General features: G+C 36.0%; 1 protein-coding gene across 1 annotated transcript; it reads right to left on the bottom strand.

The window, feature by feature from the left end:
- Positions 1–12: 12 nt before the first annotated feature.
- LOC121424432 lies at positions 13–10,277 on the bottom strand. The gene is made up of 2 exons (XM_041620117.1): positions 9,784–10,277; positions 13–1,351 (listed from the first exon to the last, which is right to left on the bottom strand). Exon 2 carries the CDS (start codon positions 1,348–1,350, stop codon positions 319–321), a length of 1,032 nt encoding a protein of 343 aa, XP_041476051.1. The 5' UTR covers position 1,351; positions 9,784–10,277; the 3' UTR covers positions 13–318.
- Positions 10,278–22,094: the final 11,817 nt, after the last annotated feature.

The following is a 22,094-nucleotide window of genomic DNA, read 5'->3' as shown; positions in this document are numbered from 1 at the left end:
TCAGAATGATCTATACTCCAAATTTCAACACATTGTAAAATAAACATTGATAATCTCTAAGAGATCGCTGTGAAGATTTTGTGAAATGTAAATAAATAAACAAACACAATTATGTACAAATTGACATATATTTAGGGGTAGGTTTAGAATGAGAATAGAGGGGTATCGAGTAAATATGTACATTTAGAAATCTGAAGAGAAATTAACAACACATTATACAAGAAATGAAAGCAAGACGATTCCTAAATGATTGCCAAGCAAAGTTCATTCAAAGTATGAACTATAAGATAAATATAATAAATAAATCTTAAATGAAACCTATGCTGTGGCAGTAGGGATGGTGTTGCCAGACTTTCCAGTATCGTCAACCTTACTGTTCTCTCTGCTCTTTGACACTGTCAAGAGGATCATGATGGAGATACCAATTTCCAAGAATCTTTGACATGTACTGAACGCCAACCAGGACCACGGTTTAAGTGCTTCAGGTCGATAAGACTTATCAAGGGTTGAGGACACCCAGTAGAGGTTGGTAACCGTGAGACAGATGCCAATCGTTGCACTCACGAAGATGATGGTGTTCAACTTGCGCATTTTAGAACTGTCACTGCTGTCTCGGTTGGACGATGTTTGAGTCTGACCTCGAGAACTAGCCATGAGGTTGCTGTGGATCTTCCACCAGACGAAGATGAACCCGAAGAAGAGCAATATGCCCCAAAGGATGAAGAGCAGTTGACACACTGTCACCGCGTACTTGGTGGAATTATCGTAGGCCACTAGGAAGTCGGAAAAGAGGACATAACCCAGGCTGACAGTTATGATGCTCGCAAGGACAGAGGGGCGTTGGATTCGAGGAGGAGCCAGAGACAGTCGGGTCGTTTCCAGGAGGAGCAGAAGCAGGATACTGAAGGACGCCACCAGGGACGGCCATCCCAAAGACCAAAGAACCACGCCACTTGGGCATTTAAGAATCCTCCTCGTTCCGTAAGGGTCGATTCCCAGGGACATTGTTCTGGCGGAGCAGGCAACGAACACCAGAGAATGAAGGGCGATTCGGAGGTTAATCAACCGTTTTGTAAGAACCCCATCGTGGGCTCCACGTTCGGCGCTACAACGCTTCCAAACAAGGTAGCATAGGACGGAACCACTGTATATGGCAAGAATGGCATAGGCGATGACAAAGATGATGATATGAGCTAACCAGGAGTTTCCCCAGACTGCGAAGGCTACGGTCCAATCTGGATGTGGAGCAGGCCACTTACACCGCGGAAGGTTTGGTACGTCGACGGGGACATTCGTGCTTTCTTCGTAGACGGACGTTCCGTTGACATCGTCCAATACTGTTGTTGCCATCCTGTAGCGGAAAATTATTAAAATGAAAAGATTATACAATAACTTTTCTGTTTTTCATATAGTGTTGAACACATCGATAGCAATTTGACCAATAATGTGTCAATATAGAAGGCAAGCTGATTATTTTTTTGTCACGTAATTCAATATGGTTACTGAAGAAATAGGGATTTATGCTTCCCCTCCCTCCGTCACCCCACCCCCTCCTCCGTTCCGCGGTTCCTGGTGGTAAACTAAAATTGGCCGATCAGATATTACACCAAGAATAGTGACAGAAAATACTCATAAAAATGAAAAATAATCTCATATCGACCCATCTGATCTGATACTGACGTGCCGTTACTCCAGACAAGGCGGATAAACAATTATCATGCTTTTATTTTTAGTGATAAGTTTGTTTGATTTTTATCTTTTCCCCCAAATCGCCTTTTTGTTGGGCGGACTTGACCCACACAAAATGATAATTAATCTAAACATCACAAACTTAACGCTAGTCGCAAGGGCTGTTGAATAATAAATTAATTGCCCTGGCTATGTGAAAAAAGATCTCGACTTGTAACAGATACTTAATGTTTATGATATTACTCGATTTTTATTGCTCGATGATTACGAGTGTCAAAAGGACCTCAGCAATTAAAATGAGTAATTGTTTATATCTGTTCATTATTAATTACTCTGAGCCTTTTCTTTGTCGCGCGTCTCATCTGTACTTGGCAGTGAGCTAATCACTAGAGGAAGGCCGTTTGACTTGGGTCCAAAACATTACAAGTAATATGCAATGAAGCTATTTTTTTAAATGTGTTCCCCTTTCATTATATTCAACTTACCAATTAAATGCGAATGTGGGGAAAGGGTGTTAAGAGCATTATTGGTTGTTTGAAAATTAATAATACGACTAGTCTACGCCTATTTTGTTTGATTTCATTTTACTGGCTGTATTCATATCGATTTTAAGACAGACAAAGAGCAAGAACAAAACTTCTGTAAGACACTTGTTATGACAATGATCTGACAAATGTTAATTGATTTTGAAAATATTCACGAATTACGTGGATACTCGCATAACCTTTTGGCTTTTGCACGAAATCGGATGTTGTTGCAAAACACCTAGTACTGATATCTTCAAGAAAGACACTTGACGCCTTTTCCTCACCCAGCTTCTCTTACAAGTAAACCTCGCGTTGCTACTGGTGAAGGCGTGCCCCATTTTCATTAAGGAAAAAATAAATGACCATGGGGTAACATATATATCCCTGAAGCATTATTTGTAAATATACACAAAAGACATGGAAAATTATACTCTATACACCACGGGAGCTGATAAATTCTGCTTCCAACTGTAAATCTGACCAGACATGATAAAACCCAGAAAGAAATGGCAACAAAAAGAATGTTTAAACTAGAATTTAATTCGTCATGCGGACGAATTAGGTGGTCTGTCATGATTTTTCATTCAGAGTCGGCTAATGTATAAAATGAATAATTTAGATATGATTGATAATCTTGATTCTAGACATCCTAAGAATAAATTTTGACCATTGCTCAATGTGATTATTAATGTTTCCCATAGACTTTACACGTAAGCAATTTTGAGAATTACAATTCCAATATTGCAAGTGAAAAACGGGCATGATCCCGGCATCTGATCAAAAAGTGGAGGGCACATTACCGAAAGCCCAGAATCTCAGCTATAACATATTAAAAGCTCCGGCAAAACTGACAAGAAGAAATGGAGATATGGCTCACGAAATAGAGGAATGTCGAATCTAGTTTTGGGAAAAAGTCATGTCCCATAGAGATTACACGCAAAATGAGGAAAAATGACATGCCTCTTTTCATCGCTGTTTTACGCAATGATGCGTTTCTCAAAACGAATATTCATGTTAACTGAGGAGAAAGAGTACATTATAAACTACAACATATTGAAATCTGGGCGAAAAATGATCTATATTCGAGAAGTTACAGCCAAATTTGCATAAATTTGATGACGTCATTTTTGAAAAAAATGAAATTTTTAGTTTGGGCGCCTATTTGATGACGTCACGATATAATTTAGGGACAATGGTGACATGAAATCGAATCTACAACTCATACTCTATCGATATATGAAAAAAAAATTGGGGGTCAACGGACTTTTTAAAGAGCTACAGTGAATTTACAATAGGCATGTTTTTGCCCATATATGGCCTATAGTGAGAGCTCGCGCGCACACGTGCTGCAAACTTTAATGGGTGTTAATTTCTATATTAATGGTTGTAGAAGGTTGATCAAGGTATCAAATTGCTCAGAATTTTATTAGCAATGCAATGATATTAAAAGAAATGGTTTTTCTGCGTTGTGTTAAGGTGTAACGCGCGGAAACGCGCGCGCATACGTGCGCGCGCGCAAATTTTTGAAATGCCTAAAATGACCTGGGGTGGTATTCTGAGGTCATTTTATCTTTAAAATATTTTATTTTATCTCTTAAAATGAAATTGGTATTCTGAGATGAGATTTTATCTCGCAGATAAAATTTTAGATTTTATCTTGCGTATAAATTTTATCTTGCGTATCTACAGATGATACGCAACAGAACAATGCCTGCGTACACATACCCATAGCGTATCTGGCCATTGCAACGCAGATTATGTGCTTGCGCCCATGTTACTTTGAAGAAAAAATAAAATAAACTTAAAAGAGGGTAGAGGCTATTTTATCTCTGCGACGTTGATTTCACCAGTATTTCTAGGTGAATTAACCCCAAATGGTGACATGAAAATGACGAAAAATTATATATTTATTGAGAATAACACCTTAACGTTGTTCCTGTACAATCAGAGAGTATTTCATAAGACTTTTCTTGACTAATATTGTCTTTGAAATGATGCTTGAAAAGATGCGATATAGACTTCGAAGAAAGATGAGAGTATTGTCCTTTTAGTTAAAAAGAAATCTCCGTAAAGACGCGCAAGCGTATAGTGCAAGCGTATTTGAAGTCAATAAATTGACGCAATCTCACCCCTTTGCCACACCTCCTGGCGGAATGGATTTTAATTGGTTGAGTGATATGAGAGAGCTATGAAAGCGCGTTTCTAATTGGATATTGATTAAAAAATAGGTGTGTCTTACAGAGATAAAATGAAGATAAAATGGTTCTCAGAATACCAATTCGGAGAGATTTTAAGGGTATTTTATCTCACTGATTTTAACGGAGATAAAATATTTTATTTTATCTGAGATAAAATGGATCTCAGAATACCACCCCTGAAACGTACCCAAAAAATTTTATAGGTCATTTGGACGATTTTTTTACTTTTGACGCGCGCGTACGCGCGCGTCATGACCTCTACATGACCTTTGATGACATTGACAGTTGACCCTTGACATGAAGTTAATGTCATGTAAATATTGTTAATTTTTGATAATTGATAATGAAGATATGATCAAATGAAGAATTTTACAAAATGGCGCGTAGATGACGTCATCATGACCATATGACCTTGAAAAGCTTATTTTGCCGTCTCTATGATAGAGTCTATGTATGACGAAAAAATCAGCAAAATTGATTCAGCCAATTTCGAGAAAAGTTGGCGACAAACATAGGTGCCAAGAATAAAGAAAGAAATAAATAAAGAAGATATGATTGATAATCTTGATTCTAGACATCCTAAGAATAAATTTTGACCATTGCTCAATGTGATTATTAATGTTTCCCATAGACTTTACACGTAAGCAATTTTGAGAATTACAATTCCAATATTGCAAGTGAAAAACGGGCATGATCCCGGCATCTGATCAAAAAGTGGAGGGCACATTACCGAAAGCCCAGAATCTCAGCTATAACATATTAAAAGCTCCGGCAAAACTGACAAGAAGAAATGGAGATATGGCTCACGAAATAGAGGAATGTCGAATCTAGTTTTGAGAAAAAGTCATGTCCCATAGAGATTACACACAAAATACATGTGATATGAAAAAAACAATTATAATCTGTTTTATCTTGCTAAATTTTAACTTTCATACCTTTTAATTATCATAAAGGATCATGTAAGAGGTGGCAAAAAGAAAAAAAATGAAAAAAAAATCATCTTTTCTACCCCAGGAATCGAACCTCCGCCCTCGAGAAAGCAAGTCAAATGCGTTATCCATTGAGCCACGATATTCCCCATAGAGATTACACGTAAGCAATTTTGAGAATTACAATTCCAATTTTGCAAGTGAAATACGGGCATGATCCCGGCATCTGATCAAAAAATGAAGGGCACACTTCCGATAGCTCAGAATCTCAGCTACAACATGTTAAAAGCTCAAGGAAAGCTGACAAGAAAAAATGGAGATATGGCTCACGAAATAGAGGAATGTCGAATCTAGTTTTGGGAAAAAGTCATGTCCCATAGAGATTACACGCAAAATGAGGAAAAATGACATGCCTCTTTTCATCGCTGTTTTACGCAATGATGCGTTTCTCAAAACGAATATTCATGTTAACTGAGGAGAAAGAGTACATTATAAACTACAACATATTGAAATCTGGGCGAAAAACGATCTAAATTCGAGAAGTTACAGCCAAATTTGCATAAATTTGATGACGTCATTTTTGAAAAAAATGAAATTTTTAGTTTGGGCGCCTATTTGATGACGTCACGATATAATTTAGGGACAATGGTGACATGAAATCAAATCTACAACTCATACTCTATCGATATATGAAAAAAAAATTGGGGGTCAATGGACTATTTAAAGAGCTACAGTGAATTTACAATAGGCATGTTTTTGCCCATATATGGCCTATAGTGAGAGCTCGCGCGCACACGTGCTGCAAAGTTTAACGGGTGTTAATTTCGTTATTAATGGTTGTAGAAGGTTGATCAAGGTATCAAATTGCTCAGAATTTTATTAGCAATGCAATGATATTAAAAGAAACGGTGTTTCTGCGTTGCGTTAAGGTGTAACGCGCGGAAACGCGCGCGCATATGTGCGCGCGCGCAAATTTTCGAAATGCTTAAAATGACCTGAAACGTACCCAAAAATTTTTTTAGGTCATTTGGACGATTTTTTTACCTTTGACGCGCACGTACGCGCGCGTCATGACCTCTACATGACCTTTGATGACATTGACATTTGACCCTTGACATGAAGTTAATGTCATGTAAATATTGTTAATTTTTGATAATTGATAATGAAGATATGATGAAATGAAGAATTTTACAAAATGGCGCGTAGATGACGTCATCATGACCATATGACCTTGAAAAGCTTATTTTGCCGTCTCTATGATAGATTCTATATATGACGAAAAAATCAGCAAAATTGATTCAGCCAATTTCGAGAAAAGTTGGCGACAAAAAATAGGTACTATGAATAAAGAAATAAAGAAATAAAGAAAATTCTGACGAAATCAAGAGGTGATCTGTCGTAGACAGACCACCTAATAAAGATGCCTACTGAAAAGGGAGAATGTTACTTTGGGGCGGTCCTAACTCTCATTACAAAGAGAAGTACATTTTCTATCATAGAATTTCAATTTTGAGAAAACAGGGACTAAAGTTAAAAGTCTATTGAAGAGCACTTAATCATCCTCATACTATTGTGCAAAGGAGACAAAACGAGGATTAAATACCATTGAGGGTTTTATCAAAATGGTCCCGAAGTAGTCACCCAATCAGGTACATCCAGTTCATGATTATAGAGAAGAATTAATGCAAAGGCTTAATCCAGTTTTTATTATATTGGTGTTCAAATAAGGCGAATACTTTGGTTCTCAAGAAGAAGACAACGTTGCAACACAACCCCCCCCAAAAAAAAAAAAAATATGGGTCTAATTGAAACTTTTTAAAATATGGGTTGATGTGGTACAGCAATTTTTTCAAAGTGTATAGAAGTTTTTACTATCAAGAAATACTAAAAATTGAAATTTGACCATTCTGATCAAAAATACCATCGAAGCCTTCTAACTGAAAAACACACAACTTGTAGTGAGGTTTTGCCATGCCTGGGCACAAATTGAATTCAATTGGATTGACTTGATTATATTTATTACAAAATTTTACATCAAACAGTACATCACATATGACCAAATGCAGGTAGGTGGAGCTAAAATGATAGCAAATGCTAATGGAGGTTAGCCCCAAATATTATCATTTATAGGTTGAACAATAATTTCGTATTCAGTGTTGATTATATTTATTACTGGTTCAGATAATCTTTAACGAACATGTTTGTACTATTTACAAAAAAAATAGTTTCATCATTAACAAAAAGAAAATGTAAAGAAATTGTTTTACAAGTATATACAAATATCTCATTATTCATGTTCTTCTGGCTGTATTCTTTTCAAACCATTAGCTAAATATTTTTCTACCGGGATTTTTCTGAGATCACTTTGCAAATTATTCCATAAAGCTGTCTTATTTTTGTCAAGATTCGCATTTCTCTTTTCTCTGTTCAGTTTATAAACAGTAATCATAAAACACTCCTCTGACTTGTCTTTTAAAAAACACGACATGACATACATATGTGTTGTGATATTGACATGTAGGTAAAATCTGTGTAAAAACGTCATTCACAATTCAAATCATTACCAATTCATACTTGCTGTTTGAAGGTTTGCATTGTGGCATGTACACTCGCTGATGTGGTTGACGTTACATCATGTGGGGTGTTGTAGAAACAGTGGATAGAAGAAGAAAAAAAGTGGATAGGCGAGAAAGTGGAAGTTTGAGAGGAGAGTATTTTTCTCTTGAAATTCATACTTCTTATTTTCCATGATTCCCAATAAGTCGGTATGTTAGCCAGATGACCGTCGATCACACATTTCGCAAGAGATTTTTATGATAGTTTCAATTACCACTTACATCCATGGCTTGGTATCCCATTTTATGAAGCTCTAATAGATTACATTTTAAAATCGAAAACGAAAAACAAATTAGTGCATACAACTATCTGACTAATTATATGCACACAAATCCACAAATGTTCTTTAAAGCAGTGCACACTCTTTATAGTGTCTTTGCAAATGGCTATTTTAATTTGTTAATGCCTCCCAATATTCGGCATATATATTAGCTCCATGGTCGTCGAGAATTACAGTCGTTTACATTATGTTCGTTATCATACTAAAATAATGCTAAGAATACCGATCAAAGCATTTATCTTTACCATAATCTGATCAGCTTGAATATCGATTGATTAATTGTGTCAATTTTAACAAGTGATGAGTCGATCTTGTGATCGAATTGCTTCGCTTCGCATAGTTATTTCAACATCGACATCATGATGTATTATACGTATAGCAAGCCATTTTATCATTTAATCCTATTTCTTGATATCAAGAATTCGATTTCTTGATATCAAGAATTCGATTTCTTGATATCAAGAATTCGATTTCTTGATATCAAGAATTACCATTGCTTAACTACACAAGACCATTTCTTGATATCAAGAATTCTCTTTCTTGATATCAAGAAATGAATTATTGATATCAATTAAAAAATAGGATTAAATGATAAAACGGCTTGCCATATATACGTGTTTTAATCATGGGGAAAATTACATAGTTGCCAGATATTCCCCAACTCCAACGTTGAAATATGATAAGATTTCACTCTTGCGGTAATATTCATTCAAAGCACATAATGAACAAACATACCCCACAGGTCGATGTAGTAAATGGATATTTTCACAATCCATAAAGTTCAGTGATCATGTTGAATGGCGCAATTGGTCTGTATTCGTCCGTCCCGCTTGATTTGAATAGCCACAGCATGGTTTTACTCGTCACGGGGAAATTCCCTTCAACGAGGCCCGACTTCAAAATCAGTATACACAAAGAAATACTGAGTACTAAAAGCTTGAAATATACATTTTCGTTTGGTGAGCAGGGCTAATAAATTCAATTTTATAAGCCATTCTTTGAAAATGAAACTTACCATTTGAGTCCATGAGGGGTAGAGATGTGATGAATTTTAAAGAATATATGAGACATGCTTTGCTTACCTCTAAACTACGTGCTTTGCTTTTGAACACTCAATTACTATGATTTTTTTTTTCAATCGATAATTTAATGTTAATTATCAATCTCTAACATGAACCACACTTACTTGTAAATCGCAATTACATACCAGTTAAAGCATGATTATACATAAAAAAATAAGCATTAAAATTATGCCAACTAAGAAAACATTTCATGATTTGGGATTACTGACACATAAAAACCCATTTAAAACGAATTAACATTTCTATCTTTAAACAAATAAGTAGTAAATAATAGTATTCCACAGGCGCTAATTGTTCATATTGTTGATAAACTAGTAATTAGAGATAAGAAGGAATGTGAAAATATTAAGGTCAATGATTATTTATAATATGGAGACCATGTAGCACATACAGGTCACCAGTAGTGAATCTAGAGTGCTGGACCTGAATATCGAATTCTTGGAATCAATATAATTGACTTACCTCGTATTATTAGAGACATGAGTGTCAGCGTTGGCAACACGTAAACTGTAAGGAGATATTCACATGTCTTAGTGAAAAATTGTCATTCGAGACAATTATATGGAATTATCATGCTATACACGCAAACACAAGCAGGAAATAATGTTTTCTCGCTCGCTTTCTTTAATTTCGCTGTTACGACTTTCCGATGGCATGGATGGTCTGTCTGTACATGGCGTTCTTGATTAACCTGATCTGGGCTTGGCCTGTAAAATCACGGTTCACTCTTACTCATCAAACTTTGAGAATATTCGAAGGCAACCTCAGCTGATATATGGACCCCGTTCCTCGGCTCAAGTCAACAAACTTTTCATTAAATACACGCGGGCCCGAATACACTGTTGAAGTTGTGCGTCACTCAGGTGATTTGAAGAAGACCGACAATAATAATGATCATTTCTCTCGCCTGGTCGATTTTATTGCGCGCTTTCATACCGGACGCCGAGGCGGTCTTAGGGTGCATAAAGGCGACAAAATTTACAGACGATGTGAGATGTTCCCTAATGATTTTCTCTCATTCACTTCATGTCTCTTAATCATATCAAGAATAAGGCTAGAGTGTTGGCATAGGAATTGTCATCTTATTTCAACCTGAAAGGTTGTCATTCATGACATTTCCAGTTAGAGATGCGAATGTGAAGAGGCTGCTTCTCGTCGCGGTATAAGAAGATCTGTAAACCAAAAATAACCCTAAAAATCTCGACTATTTCATGTTTCATGCTTATGATAGTTCGGAATGCAACTATTTTTTTCCAAGGAAGGCTTGGCAAATTTTAACCATCATTGTGTGATTGACTTTTGATCTGATTTTTTTAATTGAATGGAATGTAAAAATTGAATCATTTAAGTGTTTGTATTTCCTTATTTAATGCAGTTTCGAATAAGTTCATAATACTGCATTAGCCCTGATGAATAGCATACCTGGAAACAATTAAGTACAAAAAGGCAGAGAGCTAATGAGCTCTTCCGCCCCCCCCCCCCCCCCCCCCTCTTCCCCCCCAAAAGAGTTCCACTTAACCGATGTGGGAAACAAAAGGAGAAGAAACGAAAAAAATATGAGAGGAAAAAGGTAAAAATAAAAATCAATTCCTAGATATTAAGTCCACATCTGTCATCAAATTATGTTTTCATATAAAAATGGTGGAAATTGTTCAGTCAATTTTTTTTTCATTCCGGTCAATTATGTCAGAAAAAAAATTTGTTTTGTTAAGTGCGGAAAGGTCAAAGCCTATATATTCATATTGATTTTTTTATCAAGCAAAAACAAATTTGTTATCTTGTTATATTGCCCTTCCATTTTATGTTGTCAGAAAAGATTTAGAAAGTAAGAAACTTTTCTTCGGGTCTTCTGGTCGGAAATCGAATTCACACCCGAAGCAGCTGAAAAGCTCTACTTGCTAAACAAAGCCCTTGTTTGAAAAAATAATTATATCTGTATAAAATAGATCATGTGGGGAAAAATTAATCACATTGACTTTTGCCCATTAGACACCAAATAAATAAATTGTCGTCACAACATGGAGTCTTATTGTTTATGTCAATACTTGTTTCGTCCTCGTGTAGAAGTTCTTGACACTTCTAATTTTTATATAATCTGTACCTGATTGTAAATATTGTGCGTTTTCTTTTCTCTCCCTTTTTATGAATTTGCACAATAGTAGGAGGAAAGTACACCAATAAAATTATCATGCAATCGATAATTCACCCTAATATCACACCAACTTGACTTTATTTTTTATTTTCCTTTATATTTTGATACAATAAAGGGAAGATTCGTTAACAGGTGTATTTATTGTTCAACTAAAGTCGCCAAGAAACTGCCTTTAAAGCGATGATATGACGGATGAATTGATTTAAAATATCTCTCTCTCCCTCTCCCCCTCTCCTCCCTCCACCCTCGCTCCCCCTCTCCCTAACGCGCAGGCACACACACCCACCCACGTATAAACTCTCTCTCTCTCTTTCTTATAACCCCCATTTTATGTTATTCATTCACATATGCTATAAAAATCAATAAAGCACTCACCTTAAATGTTGGGCAACATACTCTCCACTGCGTATATATATATTCTGAGCATTTATTACCCAATTATTAGTTTTTAACCCAATTCGGACAGATTTCCACCAATATTTGTGTGGACAGTATGTTGCCCTGTGATGGTTAAAAATTGGGAGGGTTTTTTATTTGCCCAACCTTTTCAAGAGTGCATAGTACATACACCGTTGTCATTTTATCCTTATAAGTATTTATGACTGTTACTCGACCCACACCAAGCAATCCTTTGTAGTTTGAGTAACATATTGCTAATTGAATTTATTTAAGTGTATATAACGTTTATATAACTATATAATTATATAAATAACGATCATTTTGTTTTCTTTGACATAAACCAAATATATAGCGATTACCAAATTTTGAATATGGAATATGGAAGCTTGATGCAAAACAATCTGCTTGGTATAAGAAATTGATTCACATTGTGTTAGGCATCGAACCCAGGACCGTCATGTCTATTAAAGGGCGTATAGGAGCCGTCACGCCAACTTTATTATTCTTTTTTATTATTTTTTTAAAACATGTGCACAACTAGTTAACAATAATGCATATAGCATTTCCATTTATTTGAAAGCAGGGTAAAAGAGCATTGTAGATTAAATGCCTTGCTCACGGGCATAGGTGCCGTGGATCGACCTCCGGACTTTCCATGTATAGCCAGGCGCCTTAGACCACTCGGCCACAGTGGTGAGACTAAAGTAATATTAATGATCAAAACATGATTTTCTTTTTTCTACAGATCAAGAATAGATTATGTGCTCAAGGGATTCAGGGGGCTGCCATCATTATTACTGCATGCTACCAGAATCATCGTCATCATCATTAATCAAATTATCAATATTGTCATCAACATCTTCGTCATCATGATCATCATAATCATCATCATCATCAACATCATCATTACCATCGTCATCATCATCATAATCATGCTATATTTATTACCTTTGTATACGTAGTTATGTTTTATATCAATCAACGTCATCAACATCATCATCATCATCATTTTGTTGTATATTGATTACCTTTGTATATCACATTGATGATGTATGTTCACCTCTGAATCAATGTGAATACAAAAATCAAATCATCGTTATTATCATTATCACACCATTAATATCCTATATCATCATGCTGTTGTCATCGTCATCATAGCTTCTCTCATAATTATGAGAAATTCACACCATGCACTCTCTACAAGCGTTGCTTTTTAGTGGATCTCTCCATTAAAAAATTGTTCGTAGTAATACTTTACTTAACGAGATGGAAGGTGCTGGGGAGCTAAAGGACCCACAAGATTTCGCTAGGAGTCCTGCATGGTTTTTTTTATACGCCATCGGTAGCACCCCTTGGAAATCTGGCTGATATAAAGTTTAACCAAAATCACCTTTCATTTTATAGTGAAAAACTTATTTTTATTCATTTTCATTTTTTTGTTGACAATTTTTCCTTCGAAACCAGTACCCTCTATGGGGCACTGGATGGCGGGATGTATATCGTGTCAAATTGACTTCATGTCTTCATTCTCATTATCATCATCGTCATCATCACCATCATCATCTTCATCATCTTCATCATCATCATCATGACCATCATCATCATCATCACCATCATCATCATCATCACCATCATCATCATCATCATCATCACCATCATCACCATCATCATCACCATCATCACCATCATCATCTTCATCATCATCATCATCATCATCATCACCATCATCATCATCATCATCACCATCATCATCATCATCACCATCATCATCATCATCATCATCACCATCATCATCATCACCATCATCATCACCATCATCACCATCATCACCATCATCATCATCACCATCATCACCATCATCATCACCATCATCATTTCCAACAGTAAAACCAGCGAAACCAGTAACCAGACAAGATAAATGCAATGTGTTTCTATGTACAAGTTGTTTAATATCACATGAATCAACAACTCTCCTCGATTAATATTTTTACAGCAAGAAGGTAGTTAAAATAACTGAATGTCCTCCTGACTAAAATAAATATAATGCTTTAGAGATCTACCAGTCTACATTATGTACACATATCCGCCAAATGAACTGTATAATTATTTCAAAATAAATAAAATTCGAAAATGGCCTCTTTGTTATTACCATGTGTACGTAACATTGTTTATCGAGATAAAAAATTTCCCGTTTTATTTTTGTCGTCTGCGTTTCATAAAGTCTGGAGTTTACTTCATATCCAGGTGTCGCAGCCTCGTATACATGATTCGATCCCCGCTCTGAATATGATGTTGACGACGATGTTGCCGACGATGAAGAAGAATGTGGTGGTGGTGGTGGTGTTGCTGCTGAAGACGGGGAGGAGGCTGACAAAGAACATGCTTTGTTGTGTTTTTTAAGAAGTGCACAAATAGATACCAATGCATGTAGCATTTCCATTTATTTGAAAGCACTATAAAAGAATATTGTAGATTTAATGCCTTGCCCACGGGCATAGGTGCCGCGGCTGGGGATCGAACCCCGGGGCTCCATGTAAAGCCAATGGCCTTAGACCACTCGGCTACGGAACCCCCGTGTCACCTAATTATGTCATAATCTCGATAATAAGCCACAAACCAATTTTCATGTGACACACATCATAAATTATTGTAGTTAAGACAATATTCCCCAACCCATACCCCCGTAGAGAGTATTGGGATGTTGTTCAGAAATACCTGAAATCGATTGCAATTTTCCGCCGAAAACTTACAACTATTGATATATCAACGGTACTTAGAGTAAACATTATTTTATTACTTCTTGATGCAAGAAGTATACCAGCAATCAGGTGAAAATTTGCCATTGATTTCAAGATCCGGGGGGGGGCAAAGCCAGCCCGTGCCCCCTTCCACATTTGAGAGCCATAATCCAAAGTTGTAATGTAAAAATGCCGATTTTACCCAACGAGAACCTTTCCGCGGACGAAATGACCTTAAATTTGATGAGATTTTTTGGGTCAAATTTTCATAGGGAAAATGTGCCCCCCCCCCCTTTGGAAAATCCTCGATCCGCCCTTGTCAAGACATATTATTGTATATAAAATATACCTTGCTTTAAAAGGTGTGAGAGTGCAGAAAATTGTTTATTAACGGCTAAATATTTCATCTTTACCTACACGAAAGATGAACACGGTGTGAAACAACACCAAGTTTGTGTTCTGGGAGAACTGAACCATCTTGTGTTACAAAATACACCAATGAGTTTGGACACAACACCAAATAGCGTTAAACTATCAAACATAATATGATACAGTAACACCAGTGGGTGTTAAACTAACACAATGGATTTAGCACCCGTGTAAAATGTTTGATGAGGTTCTGTGTAATCAATGTATCACCACAGGGGTACTTTGGTGTTTTGGCTGTGTTGTTGTTGTCATCCTTAATATTATTACATATCAATATTAATATCAATGCATATCAATTATTTTTGCAATGCACTGCAAAAACTCAGGGGTTGATTTAACACCAGGCCAGAATCTATATATGTCCACACCAGTGATGAAGTATTAAAACAACATCAGTTTGGAATCAAACTGGTGATGTTTTAATACTAATTGGTGTTGTATTAACACCTATCTGTTGTTAGACCAAAACGAAACTGGGGTTGTTTAACACTTCTCTGGTGTGGACATAATATAGATTCCGGGCTGGTGTTAGATCAACACCAGAGTTTTTGCAGTGTAATGCAATTAAAAAACAGTGATGAGTGAGAAGATTTTTGGCATGCCTAACTCAATAAATAGCTTCATTAAATAAGCTAATATGATATGAATGAATTAATATCAACGTGAGATACAGAATCACAAATGTCACAATATACATGAATGCAGTGAGGTTCTCTGGTATGAGATGTGTTATGAAAAATGGTGATAGTATTACATTTTCAAAGAATGATGAACTACTTTTAGAGCATTATGTGAATTATGTATGATTATGTTAAACCATATGGTTAAACTAACGCTTTGAATAAAACTGAAGAAGATATTCAATAATAGGATTGTCTGTTCCCAGAGTAGTAAATAAACAGCTTATTAATCACACTTATATATAAACAAACGACAAAAATCGGAAGTTTCGACAAAAATCTTCAATGACATCGTCGTGTGGTTTTGATATAGCGCCCTCAGATGATATTCCAGGCGCATTGCAATAGTATTGAGTAGAGGAGATTAGAGTGAGAAAAATAAAAACGCTGGGAAAAGGAGATTGAGTAAAAGTGAAATAAAGTTAAAGAGGGATATTGATGAGAGGAAAGAGATAGAGGAAGGGAGTGAGGGAGAGGATGTTCCATGAAAAGCATAGAAATGGAAAACAAAAGTAATCCGTGAAAATCTAGATGCCAAAATAACTTTTAGAATATTTTAGAAAATAACAAATATTCTACATAATTATTGTTCTGGAGAACATACTTAACCAAGGAAAATTTTATACATGTATAATCATTGTACAATGTCCAACATTCTGAAAGGCTTGGTGCTGGCAGTGTTGTTTGCTTACATTCTATAAATATGGATATTAATGCTTTCTGAATCATTACAGAGCTTAATATAGTTTGAAACGTCGACAAAAACGATCATAAATGTCAACCTTTACAATCTTCGTGAAGAAAAATTGCACCCGCCTTTGTTTGAGGAAAGAACAAATGTGTGAGTGTATCCATGAGCATAATTCGACGGCACAATTAGATGATCTAGACGCCATGGTGATGAAGATGTGTTAATGTCGTCTTAACTGATGATATATTACCGTCCAACTGGAGAAAAAGATAGAAAATATAAGAATATTGATTAAAAACTTTAATTTTATGTGATATTCTATCTTTTATCGTAATAATTCGAAGGCTTTAACACCGTGAGAGAAAAACATGGAGCAATATAAACAAATGATTTCTAACTAGGATAACAGGCATTTTCACCTTCCACGTATACTCGTACGTTATTTGCTCAAAGAACAATTGTATTCGAAGGACCATAATAGGCTTTGGAATGATCTTCCAAACGAAATAACTAGCTTTTTATCCCTAAGTATGTTTAAATGTAAACTGAAATCATTTCTTTTGTCCAGTTATGGACACCGTTAAGACACACTGGCTGAATACATATAATGTATTTGATTTGTACCTTTTTAAATGTATAATGTGGTATAGTTTTTGATTTTTTTCATTCTTCGATCACCCCCCTCCTATATTTCACATTGTCCGCTTTTCCTATAATTCTTTACCCCGTGAATTCTGCCCTAATCTTTGGCTTTTCCTTTGTAGTCTAATTTTTCTTTTAGTGTCCGATCTCCTTACGAACTTCATAATTACTTTAAGGAACCTGCAGACATTACAAGCTCTGCTTTGTATGCAGGTTCCTTCATATTTCACTTTATTTACTGCCATTATCTTTGTATTTTCTATGTAATCAAATGTTTTTCTTGCATTATGTTATCATTTTGTTATCTTTTGAAGTATGAAAATTCAATTCAATTCAATTTTTTTTATTCATGTAGGATGAATCATCAACAAAAACGGGAAAACGGGAGGTTTTCATCATTTCGTGAAAAAGCCGTGACTATGCACAACATAATTAGATCGAGATGATAGAACTTATTCTCTTTTATTATCCTTTTCTAAATTTTCAATTGTATTCTATAAATCAAATAAATTTACAAATGATATCAATAATTTAACAGATCAGAAACTACCTTCAAACAAATTTTGCTCAACCTATATATTACCACGAAGCACACAGCTACTGTACTCTAGGCAGAAACCTAATACTGATATTAATAATATCTGTTTGCACCCAATTCCGTTTTTAACATAAGTCACAACTGATCCCTGACGAGCCACAAGTGGCCCCTATTTTTTTTTTTTTTTTTTTTTGCTTGTCATTATTTTTTCTGGTGCGAAATGTCCTTTATTTGCACTTGAACACCTTTTATTTTTTTTTTTGCTTGTAAATTCTTTTGGGCGGACGAATTTGCCTCCCCTTTGGAGAATCCTGGGTACGTCACTGATAGTGTGTCTCATGTATTTTGACCTTGCCCACCCCCCCCCCCCCCTCAACTAAAATAATTTCGCCTCTTCTGATCCCTCTCTCTCATTTGTAATGGGGTAGATATTTTCCTTGTTCTGATAAAGTACTCTTTTCAAATGAGGAAGTGTCCTCTTTCCCTTGCCACCCACTTTCGGTTTTGGCTCCGCCGCCCTGACACTGATATTCATCCGCTTTTGATGTCATTCAAATGCTTTTGCTGGTTTTACACTCTATATTAAATCAACGTGACATTCGGATGCACTTGGTAAAGAACCCGGGCCTTTAAGATCTTGGAATAATTGCCGCTCGGTGATGTTGATGATCATAGAATAATTTGCTGATCGACGGGGCTGAAGAAGAAAAGCGGTAGGGTAATGGATGATGAAGGGAACTCATCCCATTATTGTTTTCAATCTCAGTCACTTAGCCCTAAATTAATTTAAGAGGAAGATTCAACTCGACCTATCGGGGTTACACATCCATTTTAACAAGCAAGTTCGTTCAACTATCTATTAAAGTTCACTTCCCTTCTTCCAACCCACTCACGAAAATTATTCCTCTCCCCCGCTCTCTTTCTTTCTTTCTCTTCTGTCTCCCACACAAAACACACACACATACACTCTCTTTCCCTCGCACACACAAACTTACACACACACGCACTCGCTCTCCCCCCCCCCTTCTCTCCCTCCCTCTCTCTCTCTCTCTCACCCTCTCTCTCCCCAACCAAAATACACACATACGCACACACATCCCTCTCTCTATCTACCTACATACCTATGTATCCACTGGCGGATCCAGGGGGGGCAAAGCCGGCCCGTGCCCCCTTTTGGGAAGCACAATTAAAATTTGTAATGTAAAAATGCCTTAAAACCAGAAGTGTGCCCCCCCCCCTTCCTGTTGAAAATGAAGACTTTTTTGGGCTTGTCAAAAAATTTCGTGGACGAAATACCCGTAATTTTTGGTTAAAACCTTTTTTTTTTTTGGCTTGTCAAATTTTTCCTCGGCACAATGTGCCACCCTATCGGCGTTCTTCCCCCTCTCTTCTTCAAAATAATAACTGTAAATTTAATCAATCATTTGTCTATCAATACTATTGCCCTTTTCACCATTAGCATACCTGTTACATAGTGAAAACAGTTAATATAGCATGCTTTAAGTTCTGACATTTATGTAAAACGTTACGTTCAATAAACTCTTTATCATGCTTAAAGATGCCTGTAAATTCAACATGCAATTGTCATCGTTATATTGTCATCATTATTATCAATAATAATATTCTTTTTACCTTTATGCCTACTTTCCTATTCTTAATTAATTCACTTTTTCACCCCCCCCCCCTCCCTCCCCATCGATAAATAAATCGCGAACCGACGACCAGGCAAGAATAGCTTAGTTCACCTAAAAAAAACTTTGACAAAAAATTAACCGACTAAAACATCTGCTAAATTATTTGACCTCTGATTTATGTAAAGAAATATGATCTGATTAAGAAGGGAATCGTTGGAAATGCCAATGATTCAATGGGTCAGCTTCTATACCATGAAGTTTTTCACTATTCTTTTCCTTTTTCGTTTCAGGCTGACGAAAATTACAAATGCCTGAATTTCCTAAATGGTAAATGGCAATGCAAATGGTGTACATCTTATGAGACAACGCAGGATAAGTTAAGTTGTGCCTTTTTTTCAAACTCCGACAATGACTACACTCACATACGTGTTGAAATTGACTGACATGCAATAACGAGTCTAGTAACGAAATACATGAATTCTTTAACAATGTACAAACAACGTAATTATGACTTATCTAAACCTACTACATCCAGGGGGTGTTTCGGAAAACTGCCCCTAATGATAGCAACAGAAATACCCCAAACTTGCCTGATATGTAAAAGAAAAATAGGATTACAAATCAATATGTATGATAGGAGCTGCAGCGGGACCAGGGTACGGAAATTGATTGAGGAGGGGTCCTGGGGGCACTTGCCCCTCTAGGTTATCACTACTTCTGCAAAAAAAGATTAAAAGAAAGAAAAGAAAGAAAAGCAAAGAAAATGGATAAAGTAGTGTCTAATGAAACCATTTGTGAAAATCTATCATGAAATTAGAATTTCAATATCATAATAAAGTCAATTTTTTGCTCGATCGTGATTTTCTTTTTTGCCACATTCGTCATGAAAGTATTCCTCGATGCACTACCATGACGCCATATAGTTTGACAATTCAACTTACATGCTTTGTGTTTCCTGCAGTACATGTTACGGCACAATCGGTATCTGCCATTCCTGAAGTCTGTACAGTCCCTGTCTGAACGGCACGGTGTCAGCTGATACCACCTTTCGCACTCACCTCCCATACAGAACTTACGGCTTGGTGATCGAAGTCGGCATTCGTAGTCACTCCGGCAAAACTCGATGAAGTTCGGCTGTTGGAAGAAGCAGTATATATTTAACGAGTAGGTCTATCACTGGCGTACACAGTAAAAAAAATTATACAACGAAGTTTACTATATGAACCTTACAGTAATTGTTTAAACAGTTTAAACAAGTGTTTAAATCTTAAGCAACAAAGTTTAATTTTCAATATCTAATCTTCAATAGATCAAACATGATTGTTTAAACGGTTAAACAAATACTGTAAGGTTCATATAGCAAACAGCGTTGTATAAAATCTTAAACATCGTTTTTACTGTGTACCGAAGTGGGGAAGGGGCAAGAGCCATGACCCCCAAATTGCATATATTTATCTCTGGTATAAGATAAGAGCGACTTTAAGAACGACTGGTGATCCTTTCTTATGGCGAATGGTTTATTCATTAACGATGGTTTTGTGCGTAAGAAAGGATCACCAATCGTTCTTAAAGTCGCTCTTAACTTACTAACAGCTTTATGAAACGGCCCCCTTGCCTCTCATACTTTTCTGACTTATTACTGATGCCTATTCTACAAGAATGCCTAAAAGACAGTCTGCATTTAGCTTACATTGAGGATAGGATAATTCGTCGATACCAGACGTAATGGACAGAGGATTGGAAAAACCTGTAAGTCTCGAATGCATTTTTGTATTTCGGCTCAGCCATTTCCCTACCCGATATTCCTCGACCTGCTTCGGACATTGACTTTGTCGAGCGAGAAAGTGATATTCTACATCTGCATTATAATCAGACACATTATCGTGTACTGCCTTACGTGAAAAATAAAAAAATATCATGAATAATTATATTTTTTATATATTTTCACTTGTTGGAGACGATATTCGAGGGATTTTCGGCCATTCTAATGTTTCTATGTTTTTGTTTTATTTTTTGGGGGGGGGGGTGTGTTACACCCACAAATGTAATAATCGCCCACAAATGTAATAACGCCCACAAATGTAATAACACTTTACCCACAAATGTAATAACGCCCACAAATGTAATAACACTTTACCCACAAATGTAATAATTTCACCCACAAATGTAATAATGCACTTTACCCACAAATGTAATAATTTTTGATCGCCCACAAATGTAATAATGACTTTACCCACAAATGTAATAAATTTGAAGGGATTTTTGGCAAATCCGTTCTGAACTAAAATCGTATAGTAATGCGTTCATTTAGCAAAAAAAGTGCAAAGTCTCTTTTCCTGACCCGGTCAATTAACAAATTATAATATAAATCCAAAGTCTTTATTCCAGACCCGGTCGTTTCAAAAATAATATGAGCCCAAAGTCTTTATTCCAGACCCGGTTGTTTCAAAAATTATAATATAAATCCAAAGTCTTTATTCCAGACCCGGTTGTTTCGAAAATAATAATATGAGCCCAAAGTCTTTATTCCAGACCCGGTTGTTTCAAAAATAATAATATGAGCCCAAAGTCTTTATTCCAGACCCGGTTGTTTCAAAAATTATAATATAAATCCAAAGTCTTTTTCCAGACCCTGTTGTTCCAAAAATTATAATATAAATCAAAAGTCTTTATTCCAGACCCGATTGTTTAGAAAATAATAATATAAGTCCAAAGTCTTTATTCCAGACCCGGTTGTTTAAGAAATAATCATATGATCCAAAAGTCTTTATTCCAGACCCGATTGTTTCAAAAATGATAATATAAGTCCAAAGTCTTTTCTCCAGACCCGGTTGTTTCAAAAATTATAATATAAATCAAAAGTCTTCATT

This window comes from Lytechinus variegatus, chromosome 11, assembly GCF_018143015.1.
Source record: "Lytechinus variegatus isolate NC3 chromosome 11, Lvar_3.0, whole genome shotgun sequence".
Classification (NCBI taxonomy): Eukaryota; Metazoa; Echinodermata; class Echinoidea; order Temnopleuroida; family Toxopneustidae; genus Lytechinus; species Lytechinus variegatus.
Note: the sequence above shows the minus strand (reverse complement) of the source record. Positions and strands in the feature narration are given on the sequence as shown.